Raw genomic sequence first — 22,910 nt, 5'->3', positions numbered from 1 at the left:
AACAGAGGTTACGATAGTAACCGGAGACGTTTTCTATTTTAATGGTTAATTTATTCCTGTGATTGCAAAGCTGAATTTTCAGCATCATTATCCAGTCTTCAGTATCATATGATCCTTCAGAAATCACTTTAATATGCTGATTTAGTGCTCAAGAAACCTTTATCATTCTCCAAAAAGAAAGAAAAGTCTTGTTAAAAGTATTAATTCCTTGGCAAGTCGTGTACTAAATATAACAAATTGCAAATATTTAGAAACTAGGATACAATGTATATACAGGCAATATTTCTTCAGCTCTTTATTTGTTTAATAAAATTATATTTAATAATCATTTAAATAAAAAGCTTGGCAGATTATATTTATACACCATATAATAAAACTTTTAATGTACCTCGTAAAATAGCAAACGCAAACTAAGGGAAACATTTTAAATTAAAGTAATTAATCTGAAGAATAGTTTTAATCATTCAACGTGCCGCTAAAGGGGGATTATGTCATCTAGCACTTGATTTTACTAGTTATAAAGAATGCAGGTCGCACCCCAATGATTTGAAAGAGCCCCAAACAGTAAATGCGATTTACATACTCTCGCGATGTATCCCGAGATCAAACCGCGCGAGACTTTCGGCGGATGTTGATATTTTGATCCGGATTTCGGTATCGTCGTTTCTCTTCACGGCTGTGCGATCAGTCTTACTGCAAATATTTGCGTAACGAGTGCGAAACACGGTCTTTCTCGGCGCTTCTTTCGGGAAGCATAAAGGCCGAGGAGGGGGAGATGATGGAGGACTTTGACGAGATTTACGAGGAAGACGAAGAAGAGGACGAGGACAGGGCCGCGGAGGAGCAGCTGCTCAAATACGCTCCGGACCCGGTGATAGTGCGCGGATCCGGACACGTCACTGTGTAAGACACCCGGCAGCTCTGGATCTGCTCGTATACAGATTATCAATCATTTAGAGACACAGGAGACACGCTAAGCAGCGTCACTACAGCAGCTTATCCTAGTCTGAAAACCTAGTTTAACAGTCTAGAAAGCATTTGAAATGTTGGGATGCGCATTCAATGCTCTAAATGCTGCAGCTATATAAATATATTGTACATTTAAAGGCATAGTTCACTCAAAAACTTAAGTCTTGTGGTCAGTTGTGATCACCCTCTAGTGTGACTATTTCTTTACAGCCTCAGTAATCCTTCACATCTTTTTTTTTCCATACGATGAAAGGAAATGGTGACTGAGGCTGTCAAATTTTATTTATTTATTTGTTAAAGTTATTAAAACATATGGGAATATCACAAGAGTGAGTAAAATAATGAAACTTTCATTCGTTTGCGAACCATGTCTAGTATGAATATAAATCTTCATGCTTGGGACCTCCATGCTAAAAATCAAAAGGCATCTGTATTTTCTTGTATAAAGACCCAATCTATACTGTGAAAAAATGATAAATAGATTTAGAAATTTATTTACTTTTTAATGTAGTTTTCGTTTATTTTAATTATTTTCTTTGATATAATTTTATTATTTATTACACTGTTTTTCTCTAAACTTTTCAATGGACCCCCTAGCATGCCCACGATGAAAACCCTTGGTTATATATATATATATATATACACTGTATCTTCCGGACTATAAGTCACACTTTTTTTTCATAGTTTGGCTGGTCCTGCGACTTATAGTCAGGTGCGACTTATTTATCAAAATTAATTTGACATGAACCGAGAGAAATGAACCTATAGAAAACATTACCGTCTACAGCCGCGAGAGGGCGCTCCATGCAGCTCAGTGCTCCTGTAGTCTACACTGAATACATAGAGCGCCCTCTCCTTGCTGTAGACGGTAATGTTTTCTCTTGGTTCTAAATAAATGCGACTTATAGTCCACTTATATATGCGACTTATAGTCCACTTATATATGCGACTTATATATGTTTTTTTTCCTCATCATGACGTATTTTTGGACTGGTGCGACTTATACTCAGGTGCGACTTATAGTCGGGTATATTAAGGTATATACGGTAAATCTTGTGCCTTTTGTTGAAGTTTAAGAAATTGATATCCCAAAACTTTATTTATTTTTCTTCCCTGCAGGTTTGGACTGAGCAATAAATTTGAGTCTGAGTTCCCCTCAGCCCTTACAGGGAAGGTAAGTGGAATTTCAGTGGGTTTTTCTCAAATAAATAATATTGCATGCAGAATTATATATTACTATTTCTCAATGAGAATAAATGAAAAGCCTCAAAGTCTGTTGTTACTGGTATTCAGAAAGGAAAAGGAATGGTGTGCCACTGTTACATTTATATAATGCTTAAAGCAATTGTTTAGCTCAAAATTGTTATGGGACACCGAATAAGAAGTTTAGCAGAATGTTCACTTGCATAGTTGCACTTTTCAAAAGTAACTGATTGTCAAGTTCCAAAAAAAGTGTCTATTTTACAAAGTGTCCCATGTAATTCTGAGGTATGACATTGCTTCCTGCTTTATTTGTTGATTTACAGGTTGCACCGGAGGAGTTCAAAGCCAGCATAAACAATGTGAACAGCTGTCTGAGGAAGGCTCTCCCAGTCAATGTGCGCTGGCTGTTGTGCGGCTGTCTGTGCTGTTGCTGTACCCTGGGCTTTAGTCTGTGGCCGGTCATCTGTCTGAGCAAGAGGGTGAGTTTGTTCTGTCCCTTCTAGGGATGTTCCTGGTTTAATAGAAGTTTAGCTTTATTGAAAGCATTGGTGGTATGTTGTCAATTACTTGGGGAAATTAGTTTATAAAAACACAAATATCGGGTGCATAGAAACTCATCCACAATAGAAATATATGTGATATAATTTTTCACCACATGGTGTAATATTCTAAGTTATTCAGAGCAAATAACAAAGTTTTAATAATAATAATAAAAAAAAACAAGCTTTACGTTTCTACTTTTAAATATCCATAGATGTTGCAATTAATTTTTCTTTTTTAGGCGAAAAGTGGGACAGTATTTTCTGGGATAATTGACCGCACTTTTTTTAAATGAATGCATTATTCCACAAGAAAATGTATAATTTTACAAAAGATTTATTTAAAAAAAAAAAAGTGTTGATGGTTTGAAAATTTAAACTTTAAAAAAATCTGTTTTCAACATTGATTATAGGAAATGTTTTTTGAGAAACAAATCAGTGCATTAGAATAATTGTTTTATTTTAATTATGTGACACTGAAATTCACTTAATTATCTTATTGTAAATGGTAATAATATTTCACCATATTTACTGAGTTTTTGAATCAAATAAATGCAGCCTTGGTGAGCACGAGACTTACAGACTACAGACTTTTCAACAGTAATGTACATTATAGGACATAAACAGTAAGCAAGTTATTACACCTTTTGAATGCTGAATAATGTCTTCTTTCACCTATAGACACGCAGATCCATAGAAAAGTTACTGGAGTGGGAAAACAACAGATTGTATCACAAGGTATGCTTAAGGTTTCTTGCTTGTTTGCTGTTTGTATTTTCCTCTCTGGTGCTAATTTTACTATGTGCCCTCTGTTCATTTAGCTATGTTTGCATTGGAGGCTCAGCAAAAGGAAGTGTGAAACCAACAACATGATGGAATATGTAAGCTAACAACAACAAACACAGCAAATTCTAATTGCACAGTGACTGTTTCAAATAAAATAAATAGTGAAGTGCCTAACTTCACAATCCTCACGTCTTTCTCTGTCCTATTTATAGGTCATCCTGATAGAGTTTCTACCCAAGATTCCCATCTTCAGGCCGGATTAGCTGTGGCGGGCCAGAGCTCGTCCCTCCGGCGTGGTCTTCCTGAGGTGCCTTTCTCCGGTACAGTCATGGGTTTTATCATGTGGCCTCGTCCCTTTTCCCTCCACACTCTGAGCCAGCGACTCACCTCACGTCCGAGCGCCACTCACAGCACTCCTCACTGATAAAGCACTGTTTACAACCCACATACACACAGACTGATTCTGGTTTTGCGAGTGCATGAATACATACATAGTGACCTTTACTGTCACATGGTACACAGAGGCAGCGAGGAGGCCACGGAAAGTCACTTCTAAAGCTCCAAACCGGAACGCCTACTATACCTTAATTAAATCACACACACCGTCTGCATACTAGCTAAGTGACTTTCTTTTGCCGACAACAACCATCACTGTGGAACGGATCAGTGAAGAATCGCTCGAGGAAGTGGCAATTGTAGAATTAAACTCTTTTACTGTATTCATTAAAAATATGGATGTTAGGAACGATTCATATGGATTTTCAGTTAGCTGGGAGCCAAATGGACCCGGTCAATGCACAATACATAGTTCCCCATCCCTCCTTCTCACAAATGATCATCTATATACAAAGACAATCAAACACTGACTGTGCCACGCAGCATCTAGACTCTGACAGGACTTTTGAGTCTAGTTGAAGTCACTGACCGGATGCGGTCCAGGTGCACCTGTGGGAAGTGATGCAGCACAGATTAGATTTGTTTGTTTTTGAGTATTATTTTTGAGTATTTTTTTAAACCCTTGTTTACTTGCTCGGTTTAAAAAGGCGAGCAGCAAATATTTGTCTCTTGATTTGTGTGGGTGTGGGTGATTATTTCTGTCTGTCCCTGAGATATTTTGTTTGTAATTTTGTTCACAAGTGAGACAAAACATTTATAGGTTTGTCGGGTCACTGAAAAAGTTAATTCATTACAGCAAATTATTGGGGGTAAAGCAAAACAGAAAAAGTTATAGTTCTTAAAATATCAGAGTTTCTCCAGGGCCGTATAGGCTTTTTTTTTTTTTGGTTAAATATTTTTCACTTAATTTGTTTTTCCATCATTGTTTCAATCCTGGGTCAGGAGTCCTATGCAGACATTTTCTCGTAGTGAGCTATATTTATGTAAATGTATCCAGTTGTAGGTTAATAAAACAGTTATGTCCCAATACTCAATAAAAAAAATTGGTTATTAGATCTTAAAACTTGAAATTTATAAAGTGTGTGTGTATGTGTGTGTGATTACCAATATTATTACTGAAATTACAATTTCCTATCTCTCGTCTGATGTCATCCCAAATCCCAGGGACATTGTCTTTATTTTTCAAAAATAATTTCAGCGTATTTATGTACAATGTGTGTACAGAAATAAAATATGCCCAACTTGATTTTTGTTTCATTTTTCCATTTAATCCTGAATATAAGCCTATACTTTAATGTCCGTTTGAATTCAAAGACTTTAATATTAAATTAAGCACAATTATTATGGTTTAGTCTTTCTAAAAACAGTACCAGCTAATAATTGCTCATACTTCAAATAAGGGGTTTATGAATCTTATATATTAAACAATGACATATAACTCATCACTGAATCATATGTACTGCTGACCTTAATAATTTGTGCAATTGTGCTGATGAAATGAGTAGGGGGGGGGGGGAGATCAGGGACTGATGTTATAGAGACTTGTAAATGATAATCAACTTCATGTGCTACAAACTCTCAAAGTACAATAGCAACTGGACCACAATACTAAAGGAACTGTGGGACCAGTTTTTGAGTGGGAAAGCACCATTAGAATGATCTTCCTGGAATGTAAAAACCTAAGTGTATCCTTACAAATTGAAAAATCATGCTGCTATTATTAATTTATAGAGCTGTACACAATTTGAAGGGGTGGTTTACTAGTTATTTTTTTCTAGGCTTGATTTTGTTTATGGGGTGCAGTCTAACATGTTCATGTTCACGCATTATTTTTCACATAATTTACCACATAATAATCCGATCTGTCCCTTCTCTGACAAACACCTCGATTTATTTCCTGTTATTATGAAGCCCCTCCCTCAGAAATTACAGAAATATGCAATGGGATGAGATTGGTCGGCTCATTGTGTTGTGATTCGCTAAACCGCCGAGAGAGAGATGCAGAGCAGGGCGACATCTATTACAATCAATAGAAGACAGAATTGCGATTCATATATGCACAGATTTTTACGTGCACTCCTAGTTTTCTCTTCCTATTGTTTAAAATCGCACAGTATGGCCTCGCCCCCTTTGTTGCGTGTTCCCGGAGGCGGGCATTATCTGGGTTCATGACATAACGGACCTGGGAAGTCCCCCTTTTTGTAGGCATTAAACTGACAGAATTTTAAAAGATATATCTCCGTTTGCACTGAACTTTCAGCGCTGCAACTTTACAGATATTGTTTATGCTCAAACAGCAACATTACAAACTAACTAAAGTTAAAGAAAGAGATATCGCAATCAACCACCCCTTTAAAGACAAAAACTGTCTCAACCTCAATTACATGGATACAAAGCCAACAACACACATCTCTCAGACACATTTAGACATCTGTATTGTAGAAGACATCAGTTACAGACAGCGGTTCTAGACAGTGAAATAGTGCTGAAGCAGCTCTCACTCCTCCCATGTGTCGCCATATATATTCTTCTTCCCTGTTTATAAAAAAAGGAATATATATACAGTAGGTACTAGTATTATTTTACTAGTATATGTAAAAAACACTACTCTAACTTAAAACAGAAAAAAACTTCACGGTCAGTATAGTTTTTTTTTTTTTTTGCTGTTTTCACAAAAATATTAATTGTTATCAACATTGATAATAAGAAATGTTTCTTGAGCACCAAATCAGCCTATCAGAATGATTTCTGAAGGACCATGTGACACTGAATACTGGGGTATTTACTGCTGAATATTCACACAAATAAATTACATTTTTAAAAGTGTATGAAATTGATTAAACTGAAATAATATTGAACAATATTGCCATTTTTAGTGTATTTACAATTAAATCATTGGTCAGCATAAGAAATCTTACCAACCCCAAACATTTGAAGAAAAATGTTCTTGGCTTTGGCATAATAAAATATCAAACAAATTCAACTGACAGATCTCAGTTATAAGTATTTATTTAGTAAACTCAACCTGTGTCTCAACCTGACACTTATTTCAAAAGTAGTAACTTTTTATTTTCTCCATGTCCATTTAGGTTTTTTAGTTAGTTAGGATGTTGGTTATTATAAGGTCTCACCTCTCTTGGCTGGGTTGGTCTCGGCCGAAGGCTTCAACAGCATCTCTGATTTCGGAGTCATAACTTCATAGTTTTCCCTGTTCTTACTCCGCAGCTCCTCGTACAGCATGTGTTTCTTCTGTACATCCTCCTCAATGTAATTAGGTTCTGCTGGATTAGAGGGATGTTTTCAAATTTCACTATGAAGTAAATTACATCAGTTTAATTCTAAGAAATGAAATCTCCAGCAAATGTTAGGTGGGTTATAAAGTAGGGATGACATAATTAACCGCGAGCCGGCTGAAAATCTTTTCAAATTTGTGAGATGCCAAACAAATCACGATTCAATTAGGGGTAGGAGTTTGTATGAATGTATGTCTGAGGGGAACTTACTGTCTATAGAAAAGTTTGTTTTTTTTATTTTTATTCTCAGCCTCTGTATGATGCATATTAACGTTCATAAGTGCAGTGCTGCTTTGTTTACAGCGGTAACCAAAGAAACGCTTTAAGCGCCACCTGCTGGCAGAGAGTGAATCTGAATCTCATTCAGCTCATCTGCTGTTCATCTGCAGATTTTTTTTATGTATAGTTTCACAAAACTGAAGTCAAACCATTCTGTTTTTCCTTCAAAATTAGAATTTTCGAATTTAGATTAAAAACTGCTCATGTTACAAGTATGCAGAATCTTTGTTGGATCACGATTAAATGCAGTGGTTTCCTCTAATTTTAAATTGAAAAAGCACAGACAAAGCCTTATTTTGTTTATATGAAGAGATTATTTTATTTGTGTGTTATTTATTTGATTTGGGGCTTGTTTTAACATTTCAATTTTGTTTTGTTATTTAAATGTTCATTTACAGACACTTTTTTCTGAAGGGGCTTACAAATGAGAACAATGGAAGCAATCAGAACCAACAAAAGACCAATAACATGCAATTGCTATATTAGTATATTATTGTAGTTTTATATTTCAAAATCACAAAGAAATGTGTAGCGTTTTGTCCAAGCAATAATAAAAGGACACATTTAATTTATAACTTGTCTTAAATCTCAAAAAAAAAAAAGAGAACCGAATCGTGAAATCCAAATCGTGAATCGAATCGTGAGTTGACATGAATCTCAACCATATAGTTTGTGATTGTGGATCTGTGCTACAAAGTCTGTTCGTTGCTTTAATTGTGTGTGTGTGTGTGGAGGGGGGGGGGGGGGGGGCAATTTAGTAATTAATATTAATTTAGAATTAATATTAGGAATTTTACTGTAAGCTTTAGAGAGAGAAGCTTCTTAGAGTTTTCCCAGTTTATAATAGATAGTGCATTAATGTTTTTGTTAAATATGATAAATAAGAAACCTAGATGAGGGAAAATAAACCCTGCATGTGTTGATGTTCTCTTGATTTGTGCTTAAGTACAATAAGTCTGTTGAAATGTAAAAAGCAATCATGATTAAATTGAGCAAAATAATTGTGATTATCAGTTTCACCATTGTTGTAATGTCCTCTACAGCAAATCTGAATGCAAACAGATGAAACAACTTTAACATACCCGTAATTTGGGTGTCAGAGTGAGTTGCTGGGGACATGGGGTCACTGTAAGTGAAATCACTTGAATAGGAGAAGGACTGATTCCTCTGATCATCAAGTTGAAAGGTTGGCTCAAAATCAGCTTTGTTTGGATCACTCAGTTCTGGGTGATTATGGGTAATCCTGAAATACATTAAAGTAAACTAAAGACCAACTATAGACCAATAGACCATTTCAACCATTGTTTGGGGAAAAAAAATCTAAATATCTTCTTTTATGTTCCACAGAAGACAGAAAGCATGTAGTATGAGTGTTTAGGAATCCTTTGAGAATTTGGTGATGCTAGTGGCACAGAAATCACACGCCACCCCTTTACCTTTTGGTTCAAATGTTTGTGCATGTTGTTGCTCACACTGGTGGTTGGTGGCGCTGTCTCTGTCTCAGTGCCTCCCCCAGTGGCGAGTTCTCCAAGCTCTTAAATTTCTCCTGACATGTCTTCACGTATGACATCTTCCCCCCGAGGTACCCGAAAACACCAGCAACTAACACATATTTAACACATACTTGGATTTAATATTCTGTCTATCAATAAGGCTTCTCAGTAACAGTAAATTTTACTCACTAGCTACTTTGGGCAAAGATCCAAATCTACTGGAAGCCGTAAGAGCACCTGAAACAAATACAATTACACTACTGTTTAAAAGATTACAATATATTTTTTCATGCTTTTGAAGAAGTCTCTTTTGCTCACTAAGGCTGCCTTTATTTGATCAGTTATAAAGAAAAACAGTAATATTGTGAAATATATCATCACAATTTAAAATAACTGTTATTATATTTAAATTTTTTGCCTTCAGTGTCATGTAAGTTTTTAGAAATCATTATAAGATACTGATTTAATGCTTAAGAAACAGCAATTTTTCAGGATATTTTTATATATAGGATTTTCCAAAGAACAGCATCTTATTTTGACACTTTTTATTTCACTTTTGACTACTTTAATGCACCCTTAAAGTATTAATTTTAACTTTAATATTATATCAGTACATAGCTTATAGTTGACATTAGCATATAACAACCTAACATCACATTTTATAATTTGCATAAAATATAAACCCACCTCTAGAGATAAGGAGCTGAGTGAAGCCCATGCTGATGACAGATATAGGAAGAGCTGTATGAATATATAGACAGAAGCAGAATTCACTTATGATATCAACAAAACCACAAGCATAATAATGATTAAAAATACTGGATTTCCACTCACATCTGTACCAGAAGCTTTCCTGGTTGCACTCCCTGAACACCCTCCTCTCCTCCTCTGTGGGGATGTAGCCAATTCCTGTGGGACCCTACATATACACATTAAACATATTATTATTATTAGAGCGCTTATGCGAAACACCACCTATTTCATTTTAAACCCCACAAAATATCAAAACGACAAAAACGTGGTATTACAGTAGTTAGACAGATGAGATCTAGAATGCATTCATGCAGGACTACTGTATATGTGAGACTATAGAGACCAACAGCAATCAGCATTAAAGATCATAACCTGTCAACATCACTTATTTTCTGCCTTTTTAGGTGATGTTTGTTACCAAACACACCAAGACTGCATTTCCTGGCCGTTCAGGGTCGGTTGGAGACTGCTGGGACATTGTACATCCGACGTCTTTGGTTGCAGTCCTCACTATTTATTTATTTATTTTTAGTCACGCTTACAAATGTCAAACCCACTGGAACCTTCTTCCTCGACTGTGGTACTGTAAGAGGTCATGGGTGACCAGCTTTCAGTGCCACCATGCGGTTTGACGTGGAATAGCAATACTGACTCTACCACTTCGTTGTTATTTTTCAAAGTGGTCATAAAAAAAAATGTTTAAGTCCTAAACTGTATACTAACAAATTCATAAGTATACATTTTTAAGTGAAAGTACTTATCAAACCGCATTTACATTACACGTAACGTATAAGAACACGTGGGATAGACCCAGGTGATTTACTGACAGTCTGCTACCATGTTCAAATATTTGATTATGAATTAATTAATTATTACAAGATGTGTTGAATTGTCTATTGACACCTCTTTGGGTGATTGAGTTGACTGTGATGCATAAAATACAAGCACATTACAAATAGTAATAATTAAAAATAGTTTTTGGTAATTGAAATAAAGTGGAAATAAAATAAAAGATTAAAATTAGATTTAAAACAACAACGACAAAAATCATTAAAAGATTAAGTGCTGTCAACTTGTCAACAAAAATAAAGTGAAATAAAGTTTGAAGTTAAATTTGAAGTATTAAATTACTAAAACTAAATCTGAAATAAAATGAATTAAAGCTACAAATAATAATAAAAAAAATTAACATGAATGAAAACCGAAAATATAAAAATAAAATCTAACTCAAAATATTAATAAATAATACAATATACATGTAAATACTACTAAAATGCACTAATTATAAGTAACACTAGTTATTTTTTTTCACGTGAATCTCTATGCATAGGATAAAAGGTGAGAAAGATCTATGTGCATCAATAATATTAGTATTCTTTTCTTTTACATCTTTTGACACCTTGTGTTCCCTAATGCGAACCATAGCTGAGCATAAATAGTTGATCTGAGGTAGATTACTGCACCTCAGAACTAATTATTCCATGGGCCTCTCTCCATCATAAGGTCAGTAAAACTGTGGCTCATCTTCCCCACAGGCTCAAATCATCTCCTGTACTGAAAATGTAATCAAGTAATGAAATAAAATGTGTTACTTGTCGTTTTAATTGTCCTTATTTGTGAGATTTCTGAGTAAAATAAATTGTTTCACAGTAAATTCTCTTAAGCATTTGTCTCCAGTGTGTGGTATAATACATTTCCACAGCGAAACAATACTGCCATCTGGTGATGTGAAAGTACTTCAGTTGGTATCTCAGAACTATCGCATTAATTAGTCCACACACAATGTGTATATTTACATTATGATTGCTTTCATAATCATTGATGTAACGTATGCTATTGAAAGAGGTGAAAACGTAAACTTATTATTATACTCTTAACTTTTAAAGACTTTTTTTAGTCTTTTTTAAAATAACAACATTCTTTTTTAAAGGCCCCACGCCAGATCACTATTTCCTGGTGCAGGTGTCAAAGTCCCCTGGCTTCCTTCCTTCTAGAAATCTTTTTCTCACGGCCTGCGCTTCAAAAGGTGCGGTCTCTCTTCCCATCGTGAGAACTTTCACACGCGTTTGGTTGGCAGCCGTCCGCTGCTCACTCTCGCGATGACAGACAAGGGACCCGCTCTCAAACGCTCCCATAGTAAGCGAGCGCGATTTCTCGCGTGACTTCAGAACTTTCCCACGCCTGTACAACACCCCCCCCCCCCCCCCACCGCTTCTCACACTGCCCCTCCCCCTCGTCTAAATGCAGTCTGCAGCGTGGTGCTGGAAATCTCGCGATTGTTGGCGTTATTAGAGAGAGTGGTTGAAGATGGCGCCTGTTGTGACAGGGTAAGCAGCGAAATTATCAACGAACGGGGCATGGAAAAGTCACAGCTAAAACAAGTTTTGTCTGTTTTGTTAAGATAACGTGCTTTGGTTTATTTCTTTACACCCATAGCCGCTTGTCTCTGTGCTGGTGGCCCGTTTCGACGTACTTCTGTGTGGGTTTTGAGATTTTCAACGATGGGCTCTTTTATTCACTTAGCCGCTTAGCTTTTAGTTAACGTTAGCTGATAGACTTTCAGCAGTTTTCCATAAACACTGAATACTGTGGAGAACAAATCTTTAACTATAAAGATCAAATTGTGTTGACGGGGTGTTGTAAAACTTTAGCTTACTTTAATCTTTAAAAAATGTATAAAAATTGAGCCAACTTGTTAGTTGGTGTACGTTACAAGACAGAGAGGGGGCAGGTTAGCAGAGGTTAGCCAGCCAAGTTAGCTAGTCTAGTGAGTCCGTAACAGAAACTGAGATCTTTCAAGAGGATTCAAAACGTTCTCTTTGATTAATGTCAGACTTTTGAATTAAACTACTTTAAAATTGTGTATTTGTAGCATCTCGTCATTAACATGTAAAATGGTATTATTTATTTTAACTTTAAGGTTTATATTGGATGTCTCAAAACCTAGTGAGCAGATTAGGGCTCTTATGTACGTTTGAACTTTTATATCCTGCTCAAAAATGCTGTATTGGTAGGCAGATAACTTGGATGTGACAGTATTGTTTTCCAGCATTATTACTATTTTGTAGTGTTAATCGGAATGATGTTTGAAGTGTGTCCCGACTGTGCCTTGTAGGAAATTTGGGGAGCTCCCTCAGCCAAAGCGTTTAACAAGGTAAGTGCACAGTAAAGTTTATGTGTAATGCTTAAGCATTCATTAGGAAACTTCAGCTTAAATAAATTTTTCTATTGTATTGTGTGGTTTTGCAGAGAGGCAATGCGCAACTACTTGAAGGAGAGAGGAGATCAGACAGTACTCATACTGCATGCAAAAGTCGCACAGAAATCATACGGCAATGAAAAAAGGTGAGTGATGGATTTTAGCCATAACCGTGTATGCATAACTGTTTATGTGTGTTGTGGACCGTGAAGGAACAACTGAGCCTATTAAGGTGGTTAATAAAGATTTTTGGTCTAACCATGGATAATTAATCAGTATGTAAAATTGTTTGGTGTTTGTCAACACCACGGCCATCGTTTTGGCTGATCTGATCATAAATGGTCAGCTGAGATACATTAGCTTTTACACCTGTTATTTACATGTGTCTCCAGTAACCACTTGTGTTTGGATTTCATCTGAAAGTTTCATTTTCTGAATTCATGCATACATGTATATGTCTATATAATGGTTGGTGAAGTCTTTTGCCTTTTGACCCTGTTACTTAAATAGACCCCAATAGAGATGTTAATGGGGTCATAAAGATGTTTATGGTCTAGTCAAATCTCTCGGACTGCTTTTTTTTTCTTGTTGAATATCCTGTTTTACTTTGGTATATGGCACATTTCAGAAGTTAAACGGATTGAGTTTTATGATGACTATGAATCAAGTTTTTGGGAAGTCCAGCTAACACATAACTCGATCACATTTCATGTAAGGTGGGCTGTGTAAAATCAAATATCTTATACAAGCATCCAGGTGAATTGTTCTTTAATCAGTTCAGATTCTCTTTGATTCGTTAGATTCTTCTGTCCTCCACCATGTGTGTACCTGATGGGTTGTGGCTGGAAGAAAAAGAAGGAGCAGATGGAGAGAGAGGGCTGCTCAGAGCAGGAGTCACAGCCTTGTGCCTTTATCGGCATTGGAAACAGTGAACAAGAGATGCAGCAGCTCAACTTGGAGGGCAAGGTGCTTTATGGATTTTTTTATTGCTACACATATCGCAGCTGCCTTTCTAAAATAACTTCGGAAATCCCTTTCTGGTATCATTGCTTTTGTGCTTTGCTTCTGCAGAATTTTTGCACAGCAAAAACATTGTACATTTCTGACTCGGACAAACGGAAGCACTTCATGCTTACAGTGAAAATGTTCTACGGGAACAGCGCGGATATCGGTGTCTTCCTCAGCAAACGAATCAAGGTCATCTCCAAACCTTCCAAAAAGAAACAGTCGCTGAAGAATGCAGATCGTGAGTCTAATGAGTTTCTTGTTTGTGTGACTACATTAGTCATAATTTGTCCATAATGTTTGCTCGTCTCATTTTTTTAATGTCTCTTCTAGTGTGCATAGCTTCTGGGACGAAGGTGGCTCTTTTTAACCGCTTGCGGTCTCAGACTGTCAGTACGCGGTACCTTCATGTGGAAGGGGGAAACTTCCATGCTAGTTCACAGCAGTGGGGAGCCTTCTACATTCATTTATGTGAGTATTTTATCACACACGTCTATTAAACACAATATGTGACCCTGGACAACCAATCTAGTCATAATTTACACATCATCTGAAAGCTGAATGAGCTTTCCATTGATGTATGGTTTCTTAGGATTGGGCAATATTTGGTCGAGATACAACTATTTGAATATCTGGAATCTGAGGGTGTAACAAAAAATCTCTATATTGAGAAAATTGCCTTTAAATTTGTCCAAATGATGACCTTAGCAATGCATATTACTAATGATACAAATATACTGGTTTTGTGGTCACATATAGTATGTTAACCAGCACCAAGACTTGACATTGATCCCTAGTGCATCTGGAGGGACACAAGCAAAGTTCATTACATCTAATGAAAACATGTGTAAAAATGATGCATCTGTCTTTTAATTTTTTTAAATGTGCACTTTTTCTAGTTTATTTATGGATTTGTAATAATGTGTAATTTTGAGTTCCAGTGGATGATGATGAATCAGAGGGAGAAGAGTTTACAGTCAGAGACGGTTATATCCATTACGGTCAGACGGTGAAGCTGGTGTGCTCTGTGACAGGCATGGCTCTTCCACGACTTGTAAGCTGTTATCCACTTTAACATTCATCAGTCAGAAAAACTGTGATTGTTCAGTATCAAAATGATTGGGATAAGAAACTGTCCTATTCAATCAAAGAATGATGTATAGCTGTGACTCTAAATTGACGTCCTTTATTTTATTTGTACAAATATGTATGTGTAACAATTTACACAGCAAGGATTTTTAGGAGGTGAAATGTTGTGTGTTTGTGTGTAGGTCATTCGTAAAGTGGACAAGCAGACGGCGCTAATGGATGCTGACGATCCTGTGTCCCAACTACATAAATGTGCCTTCTACCTTAAAGATACAGAGAGGATGTACCTCTGCCTGTCGCAAGAGAGGATAATTCAGTTCCAGGTTAGTCCATTGGTACTTCTAGAAATTTAAATGGATCATTTTTAAAATCCTGGTAAACAATTAAAACATTTTCCTACTACTCTCAGGCCACACCCTGTCCCAAAGAAACAAACAAAGAAATGATCAACGATGGGGCGTCATGGACAATCATCAGCACAGACAAAGCAGAATACACTTTCTATGAGGGGATGGGCCCTGTACTCTCACCTGTCACGCCCGTGCCTGTTGTTGAAAGTTTACAGGTAATGCATGGCTTCATTTTACATCAAACTTTTACTTTAAAAGAGCATAGAAATCTGTCGCTTTATCTGTACGAAAGTAACCTTGAACCCTTCGTGTTGTAGCTGAATGGAGGAGGAGATGTTGCCATGCTGGAACTGACAGGACAGAACTTCACGCCTAACCTCAGAGTCTGGTTTGGAGATGTAGAGGCAGACACTATGTACAGGTGAAGCCAACACACCAATTACAGTGTGTACAGTTCAGCAAATAGAAAAACAGCCGGCATTTCAAAATAAGAGTTCTGATGCATGATACACCTTCCTTCAAGTGAACAGAGTACAAGGGAAATAACGTTAACATTAAGTCTTCATTGAATGTGTGCCGCAGTCTGTTTAACTGAGTTAAATAAATCTGTCATACAGGATTTATTTTGAGATCATATGACTTTGCTCTCTTTGGACATGATCTAACTTGGTGATATAACTCGTTATAAGGGTCTTAAAGTCTTTAACCACCTTTACACTCTCTCCGACATTTGGATACGATTGTCGCATTTCTCCCCCTAGTGGCAGTCGCACAGACTCTCAAATTGGTCGTGAAGCGACTTTTACACTCCGCTTATTTACCATGGTAAAATGAATAATTTTAAAGAATATAATGAATGTATGAATATATCCACACAAAATAAGTGACCCCCTAAATAAAAACATAGTAGGTTTTATGGGGCTAATCAACATTAATAACGATGTAAAAATGATAAAATAATTATGTCTGACTTAATTATTCTAAACGTCTTTTTTACAGAAATGGTGTTCACAGAATAATGTTAAAATGGAAATCTATTGGTAATTCTAGCCTCAGGCTCATAGTTTTGATTAAAATATATCACATCCGGTCGGATGGTCGCATACAGTCTAGATGCAAATGTTCAAATATTTTACGCATCCGAAGCTCGAATCGGATGACTTCTAGTTTATGGCATGTTAATAGTCGGCGATACTTTGCAGATACCCCGTGATGTATTGATCTCGTGAGCAATATAGTTGTAGTTATATTGAGAATATCCATTACATGATTGTCAGCAATTCTTTTTCCTGCAGGTGTGGTGAAAGTGTTCTCTGCGTGGTTCCTGACATCTCTGCGTTCCGTGAGGGGTGGCGGTGGGTTCGGCAGCCAGTGCAGGTTCCTGTGACCTTGGTCCGTAATGATGGCATCATCTACTCCACAGCTTTGACATTTACCTACACACCAGAGCCAGGACCGCGTCCTCACTGCAGCGCCGCGGGAGCCATACTGCGGGTCAACTCCTCCACCTCACCATCTTCATCCTCCTCATCCTCCAGCCTACTGCTGCAGTCAGCCGTGGACAGCCAGGCAGGATACGTGGCAGCAGGGAGCGTGTCTTCCTCTTCCTCAGCTATGTCTGTCTCCTAGCCTGGGAATCTCAATGTGCGTTTGCGTGTGTGAGTAAGTGAACCTTTGTGAGAGATGCTGATTCGTCCACACATAGACTTCCCTAGATTCATGGGATACAGAACATGAAAACGGATAATGATGCGACAGAGAGAGTAGAACGAGTGACAAGACTTCACACAGAGACTGGACAAAACAAATGAAGATGTCTCTCTTCTGTTCTCTCTCTCTCTCTGTCTCTATTTGTTGCTGTTCTTTTTCAATCTGTTTCCTCATGTTGGAGGATGTGGCAACAGAAGTGATGTGTGCCGTGGATCAAGATGCCACAGGATCAATGCATAAGCCTTACATGAAATCAAAAAAAAAAAAAAAAACTGTCTCTTCAAAACAAAGCCTTTTTGAAGTAAGTGCAAGCTGGAAATTGCTTTGAGAGATGTTGTTTTCTACTAAAGGGCTTAATGCACTGTTTCGCCAGGCTTGGAAGGAAAGTTATAGTAATATAGTTTTTACGGACCAAGGAATATTATTATTATTTTTTTTTATTGATACATAATTTTATAAGCTTTAGCTAAGGTACATTTTTCACCTTTTTCAGTTTTATAACATATAGTAAACTTTTGTTACCAAATAGTTTTGTATATTTCTTGTGAGTGTTTGGGCTCAGAAGGAAATGGTGCAGGCATTTTAAAAGCCTGAACTTATAGCTGCCTTTACTCGTCTTGGCTAATGCCTTAAGTCTTCTGGAGTTTCACCAGACCCTTTCTCTTTTGTAATATGTATATTGGTCTTTTTTTTTCTCCACTAAACTAATATGTAATATTGATGCCGTTTTTGTGTATTTGGGAGAAGGTGACTCTTCTGCTTTGTTAAACTTTTTTCTCATATGAAGTCTTTAACACAAAAGCTTTAACTGACTTTGCCGGTTGGCCGTGTGTGCCATATCGTACTCATCAGATACACATAGCCATTGATCTGGCCCTTTTTCATTGGCTATAGATATTCAAGCTGCCAACATAACAGTAACCTATAAAATATCCCACACCAAATTACTTATATTTAGTTGAATATAAGCGCACAAAATAATTTTAATGGGTCTGCGATTTCAAATTAATTGGTTGACTCAAACCCTGTGGTAGGATAGGACTGTACAGGTCTCATTTGCATATCATTCATGCTTTCAGTGTCATTATTTACTGTTAGTATCAGACTAAAATCAGCATGTAGGAAAATTGCTGCTTTGTTGTCATGTGGTTTAACCATATAGAGAAGTGAGTGTGGTGTGTGGTGTTCTGCAAGTACAGTCATGTTACAAGTAGCATGCATGAATGAAAGTTTGAGTTATCTAGTGTTTTTTTTTTTAGATAGGGATGTGCTACATTTTCAGAATCAACCAATTTAGGGTCAGATTTACTAACAGCTTGCACCATTGCAAACCCTCTTTTGGCGTTAAGAAGCTATTGTCATAATTTACTGAAGACATTGAAAAACTAGTGATGGAAAGGCAAGGACATGGTTATTTTTATGGCTGATCTTATTGCGTATTAATTTGAAGAAGTTTTCCCTTTTAGACAATTTATGTGAGGTATTTAAATTAATCATGCAATGAGATTTGCTAAGGTTTGCAGTAGTTTGCGCCATTATTTAATATGCAAAAAAAAAATCACATCTTAACCCATTTTGCACTTGAGATGCCTGCGATAGTTGCTAATTACTGCTACTCTTGCTAGATTGTGTTGGTCATTGGAAATGATCAGGCTGCATCTGTATACATTAATTTGCACATCGTCTAGATCACCCGCAAAACTTTCCACTCCTATCAACGTTTTTAACTTTTTATGGGATTATGCTAATATGCTCTAGTCTTCTAGTTAGTTGAATGTTTTTAATTAAACATGGCATCTTAAACACAACACTTATACTGAGATGCTCAAATGGATATTTGAATGTGTAATTGTTGTACTAAAAATCTAGATAAACTAGTCAACTTCCCTAATTGACTAGATTGTTTTGGACCCATCCCTGTTTATAGTCAACTAGTTTAGCGGTGTCAAGCTGAATGGAAAGAATCGGAAAAAGCACTTGTTCTCGCATTCCTGCGTGTAGATTACAGGAACTGAAATCTTACGCCTGTTTCACACCGCAAGCGTGAGCGGCGCGCGAGCATCACGTATTTTTGTCGGCGTCCATGTTAATCAATGAGTGCATTCACACCGGGATCAGGAGCAGCGCGTGAACAGCAGTGCAGCGGGGATCTCGGCGTCCGTTCTATTTTTGCTGTGCTGCTCACGCTCAATTAAAGTGAAAGCACACTTTTGATGGACAAAATAAAAATGATTTAACAAAACGTGCTAAAAATGCACAAAATAAGCATGTCAAGATTTTTAACAACAATGCCAATGTCTAGTGTTTTAACAATTATGCCAGAAAAGAAAATTAAGTATAACAAATATGTATTTACCCATGTAAACTTTTTAATTAATCGTTTTGGGTGAAAGTATGGTGTATTGTTATAAAAACAAATGTTGAAAGAATCATACCCAGTGTTTGAAATGGTTATACTGTCTGCCGAACACGCTTTGCAGCCGCTGCTGTGATGCTGTATTTATACGCTTTCAGTGTGAATACTCGCGAGAGTCTGCTGCTGCTGTGACGATGTAGTTGCGCGGACGCGCTGCTCGCGCACCCCTCACGCTTGCGGTGTGAAAGAGGGGTTATCCTTCCTTTCATATGTTTTGATTCATGAAACTGCAGAAGTGGCAAAGCGTTCATGAGCATCACTGCTACGTCAAAATGTGCCCTTTTAAGCCGATGTCACATGGAATTTTTTTTAATGAAAACTTAATACCAAATGTTCAATTTTGTAATTGCTATTGTCTAAAGCAACTAGAAATGAGGCCTTAAACCACTACTGCTTAATTACAGGATCTGTTGGTAGAATATTACACTACAACTTATGTCCTTTTGTGAAAAGGACATAAGTGTTTGTTTATACCTTTTTCAGTATAGTTCACAGAGCAAAATGTCATCTCATGTCTGTGAATCTGTGAAAAAATTGTTTCTTTTGCTGTCCTGTTTATGTACTCCCCCCCACTCAACTCTACATGCATCATTTGATCAGAAAGAGAAACTTATGGTATGGACTGCATTTTGTTACTTTTTGGGATTTATATAGGAACAGCAGCCAGTGGTTTTGGTTCTTTTAATGTATCCGTTTCTATCATGGTTAATGTTAATATATGAGTCTAAATGTTGTATTGATTCTTTTATACAACATTATTGCTGTATTACAGTATAAAATATTATTTTAATGTTAATATTTCTAAACATTTCTTCCATGATTGAGGGGAAATTACTATGAAACTTCATTTGTGTATCATTGTTTTTTAGTTTTTTTCTAATAGTCAGATGTTTGGTCTGAATTAGAAACTGTTGCTTTGGAAGAAGTAAAAGCCAAAACCCAGTAATTCTTGCAAATCCATTAACTAGTATCTACTGTGAGCTTTTTTTCATCGTGTTCCTCAATCAGGGAAGAATATTAAAGCATACCATGTGCAAGTACTGAAATGAAAACTGCCAAATCTAAAGGTCAAATTGTGAAGGACACGCATAACTTTTCCATTTATGCTTTCAGTGTTATTTTCCTCTTGTATCCAGTTGTCTTCCAGAGTGTTCGAATCAGAGGACCTGATTAATTTCAAGACTAACCATGTTGAGTTTCATCATTTGTGTTAGTAAGTTAGTTAGTTAGTATCACCTGTGCCACTGTGCTTGCAGTTGAACAGAAACTAGTGTATTAGATCACTGTTATCTTTGTCAAAAAAAAAAAAAAGGTGAGAATTGATGTCTGATTTCTCAAGCGTTTCAATTAATTTGTTTTACATTTTGGAAGTTACCATCCTTTGCCAAATGGCTACCAGCTGTTTTGGTTTTGAGTGCATTCTCTCTAGCAGATTTGAACTGTATTGGTGCTGTCTAACTCTTAAAGGGCCAGTGTATCTGTTGCTTTTGGAATGGATCACTAAACACTGTAATAGATTCAAAAAGTGTAATGTTTTTGTTTTATTTTTGTCTTTTAAGGTGCTAAATTAAAACCATCAAGAAAGTGTGGTATGGAGATTGCAATACTGACCACTGTGTGCGTAAAATGATAGTTCAGGCAAAAATTAAAACGTCATGAACTGTATATGATTTTTGTTTTTTTATGGAACACAAAATTATATGTATTTTAAAGTTTTGGTGGTTTTTGCCAATACATTGAAAGTCAGTGTGATCTGAAAAATGCTGGACCATATTGACTTTTATTGTATGGGCTAAAAAATAAATGAAAATAAATTGTATACATGTATAAAAAGTATTCACACACATAGCGGTCACAAATTTTGAATAATTAGTACATTTTAATGAGTAATAATTAGATAATTATAAATAATAATTATAATTTTAGTAATATTGTGAAATATTACAAATGTAAAGAACTGTTCTCTATTTGAATAATTTAAAATTATTATTATTATTTTATTTTTTGCATGTCCGCAGCCATTATTCCAGTCTTCAGTGTCACATGATCCTCCAGAAAACATTCTAGAATGCTGATTTGCTCAGTTGTTAATTATGGGTAATCAGTGTTTTGCTAATATTTTTATGGAATATTCCACAATGATTCATAAGAACAGCATTAATTTTGAATTGAAATATTCTGTAACTTTATGTATACACTATCACTTTGGATATATATTAGATAATTTCTGAAGGATCATGAGACACTAAAGACTGGAGTAATGACTGCTGAAAATTCAGCTTTATCAGCAATAGATTACATTTTGAAATGCATTCAAATAGAACGGTTAATTTGTAATATTTCACACTATTACCGTTTTTAATGTATTGTTTATGAAATAACTGGTAAAAAAAAAAAAAAAAAACATTAAAATTATAATTATTTGACCGCCTTGGTTATCCTTTGCATTTCAAATCTAGTTTTGAATATAAACGTCCTAACTCTCAAAAGAAATTGTGATTTGGTCAAATGCTAAAAGTAGCGGTTTAATGATGCTTCATGTATACATACAATTTTCATATGGTTCACAGTATGAATGCAGTGCTGCTGAACAACAGTGCACAAAACACTACAGTATATAGTACGGTGGTATACCATTCTGAATACACCCACTATTTCCCACTCTGTGTGGTTCAACTCTAACCAACAGGACAGAAGCATCAAATTGTCACATTTAGACACACACATATACAACTAAACTCGTTTTAAAGTCAGCATCTCAAATGAGAAGCAAAGCTTCCATTATAGAATGATGACATCTGGCCACCAGGGGCAAAAATTAGATGATGTTTCTCATATTCACTTTGAAGTGAGTTGGCCCTGAATTACAATGACGGACACTTGTCACTTGTACATGTTTCAAGGGCCAAGCGTTTCCCCCACTGCTTGGCATCCACTCGCTCATGTCCCAGATTTATTTTTAGATCATATGAGGTTGTTGAGGTGTGACTTGAATCTTTATTTCTGTTGCTGTTTCTGAGTGTATGAGTCTTCGACCATGTTTATCTGACAGGGATCTAAATTTAATCCTGAGACCTGGATTGTGTGTGAACATTGTGTGTGTGTACATATGGGCCTATATGAGAGAGCAAATGTGTTTTTTCACTGTGAAAGCCCCACAAATGGAAGATTCTTGAATAGGATGCTTATTAATAAAGTTAATAAGCCTAATATTGTCTAACTAAATTGTCATAATTCTCTAGTTGGGTTTAGAGATGCCCCCAAATTATAAATTATATTAAAAATTCCTTAATTTATTCCAGCATGTTCCAAACCTGCAGCAGTTCCTTTTTCTATAAAACACAAAAAGATATCTTGAAAACTATTTCTGCAGTTATAGTGCATACAATTAAAGTCAAAACATTAGACTTTAGACTAGATAAAGTAAATA

The 22,910-nt window shown here is 36.2% G+C and overlaps 3 protein-coding genes across 5 annotated transcripts; 2 read left to right on the top strand and 1 right to left on the bottom strand.

Annotated features, from left to right (window-relative positions):
* The first annotated feature begins 628 nt into the window (after positions 1-628).
* LOC132142273 (cysteine-rich hydrophobic domain-containing protein 2) lies at positions 629-3,884 on the top strand. The gene is made up of 6 exons (XM_059552023.1): positions 629-903; positions 2,089-2,143; positions 2,496-2,651; positions 3,393-3,449; positions 3,533-3,592; positions 3,710-3,884. The coding sequence occupies exons 1-6, from the start codon at positions 776-778 to the stop codon at positions 3,758-3,760; spliced, it is 507 nt and encodes a 168-aa protein (XP_059408006.1). The 5' UTR covers positions 629-775; the 3' UTR covers positions 3,761-3,884.
* Positions 3,885-6,306: 2,422 nt separating this feature from the next.
* Positions 6,307-10,314, bottom strand: LOC132141824 (OCIA domain-containing protein 1-like). Of its 2 annotated transcripts, none has more exons than XM_059551489.1 (8): positions 10,139-10,314; positions 9,793-9,877; positions 9,646-9,699; positions 9,148-9,195; positions 8,938-9,067; positions 8,548-8,708; positions 7,025-7,171; positions 6,307-6,428 (listed from the first exon to the last, which is right to left on the bottom strand). In XM_059551489.1, exons 1-8 carry the CDS (start codon positions 10,187-10,189, stop codon positions 6,391-6,393), a joined length of 714 nt encoding a protein of 237 aa, XP_059407472.1. In that variant the 5' UTR covers positions 10,190-10,314; the 3' UTR covers positions 6,307-6,390. The 2 variants fall into 2 exon arrangements, with proteins under 2 accessions (XP_059407472.1, XP_059407471.1); XM_059551488.1 differs by having other exon boundaries at positions 7,025-7,174; positions 10,139-10,311.
* Positions 10,315-11,932: 1,618 nt separating this feature from the next.
* Positions 11,933-18,304, top strand: LOC132142272 (recombining binding protein suppressor of hairless-like). 2 transcript variants are annotated; one of them, XM_059552021.1, is made up of 11 exons: positions 11,933-12,038; positions 12,827-12,865; positions 12,961-13,056; positions 13,711-13,876; positions 13,982-14,156; positions 14,249-14,386; positions 14,857-14,969; positions 15,187-15,327; positions 15,414-15,569; positions 15,672-15,775; positions 16,650-18,304. In XM_059552021.1, exons 1-11 carry the CDS (start codon positions 12,019-12,021, stop codon positions 16,981-16,983), a joined length of 1,482 nt encoding a protein of 493 aa, XP_059408004.1. In that variant the 5' UTR covers positions 11,933-12,018; the 3' UTR covers positions 16,984-18,304. The 2 variants fall into 2 exon arrangements, with proteins under 2 accessions (XP_059408004.1, XP_059408005.1); XM_059552022.1 differs by lacking the exon at positions 11,933-12,038 and adding an exon at positions 12,046-12,190.
* The last annotated feature ends 4,606 nt before the right edge of the window (positions 18,305-22,910 follow it).

The sequence above is a fragment of the Carassius carassius genome, chromosome 6 (assembly GCF_963082965.1).
Source record: "Carassius carassius chromosome 6, fCarCar2.1, whole genome shotgun sequence".
Taxonomy (NCBI): Eukaryota; Metazoa; Chordata; class Actinopteri; order Cypriniformes; family Cyprinidae; genus Carassius; species Carassius carassius.
Note: the sequence above shows the minus strand (reverse complement) of the source record. Positions and strands in the feature narration are given on the sequence as shown.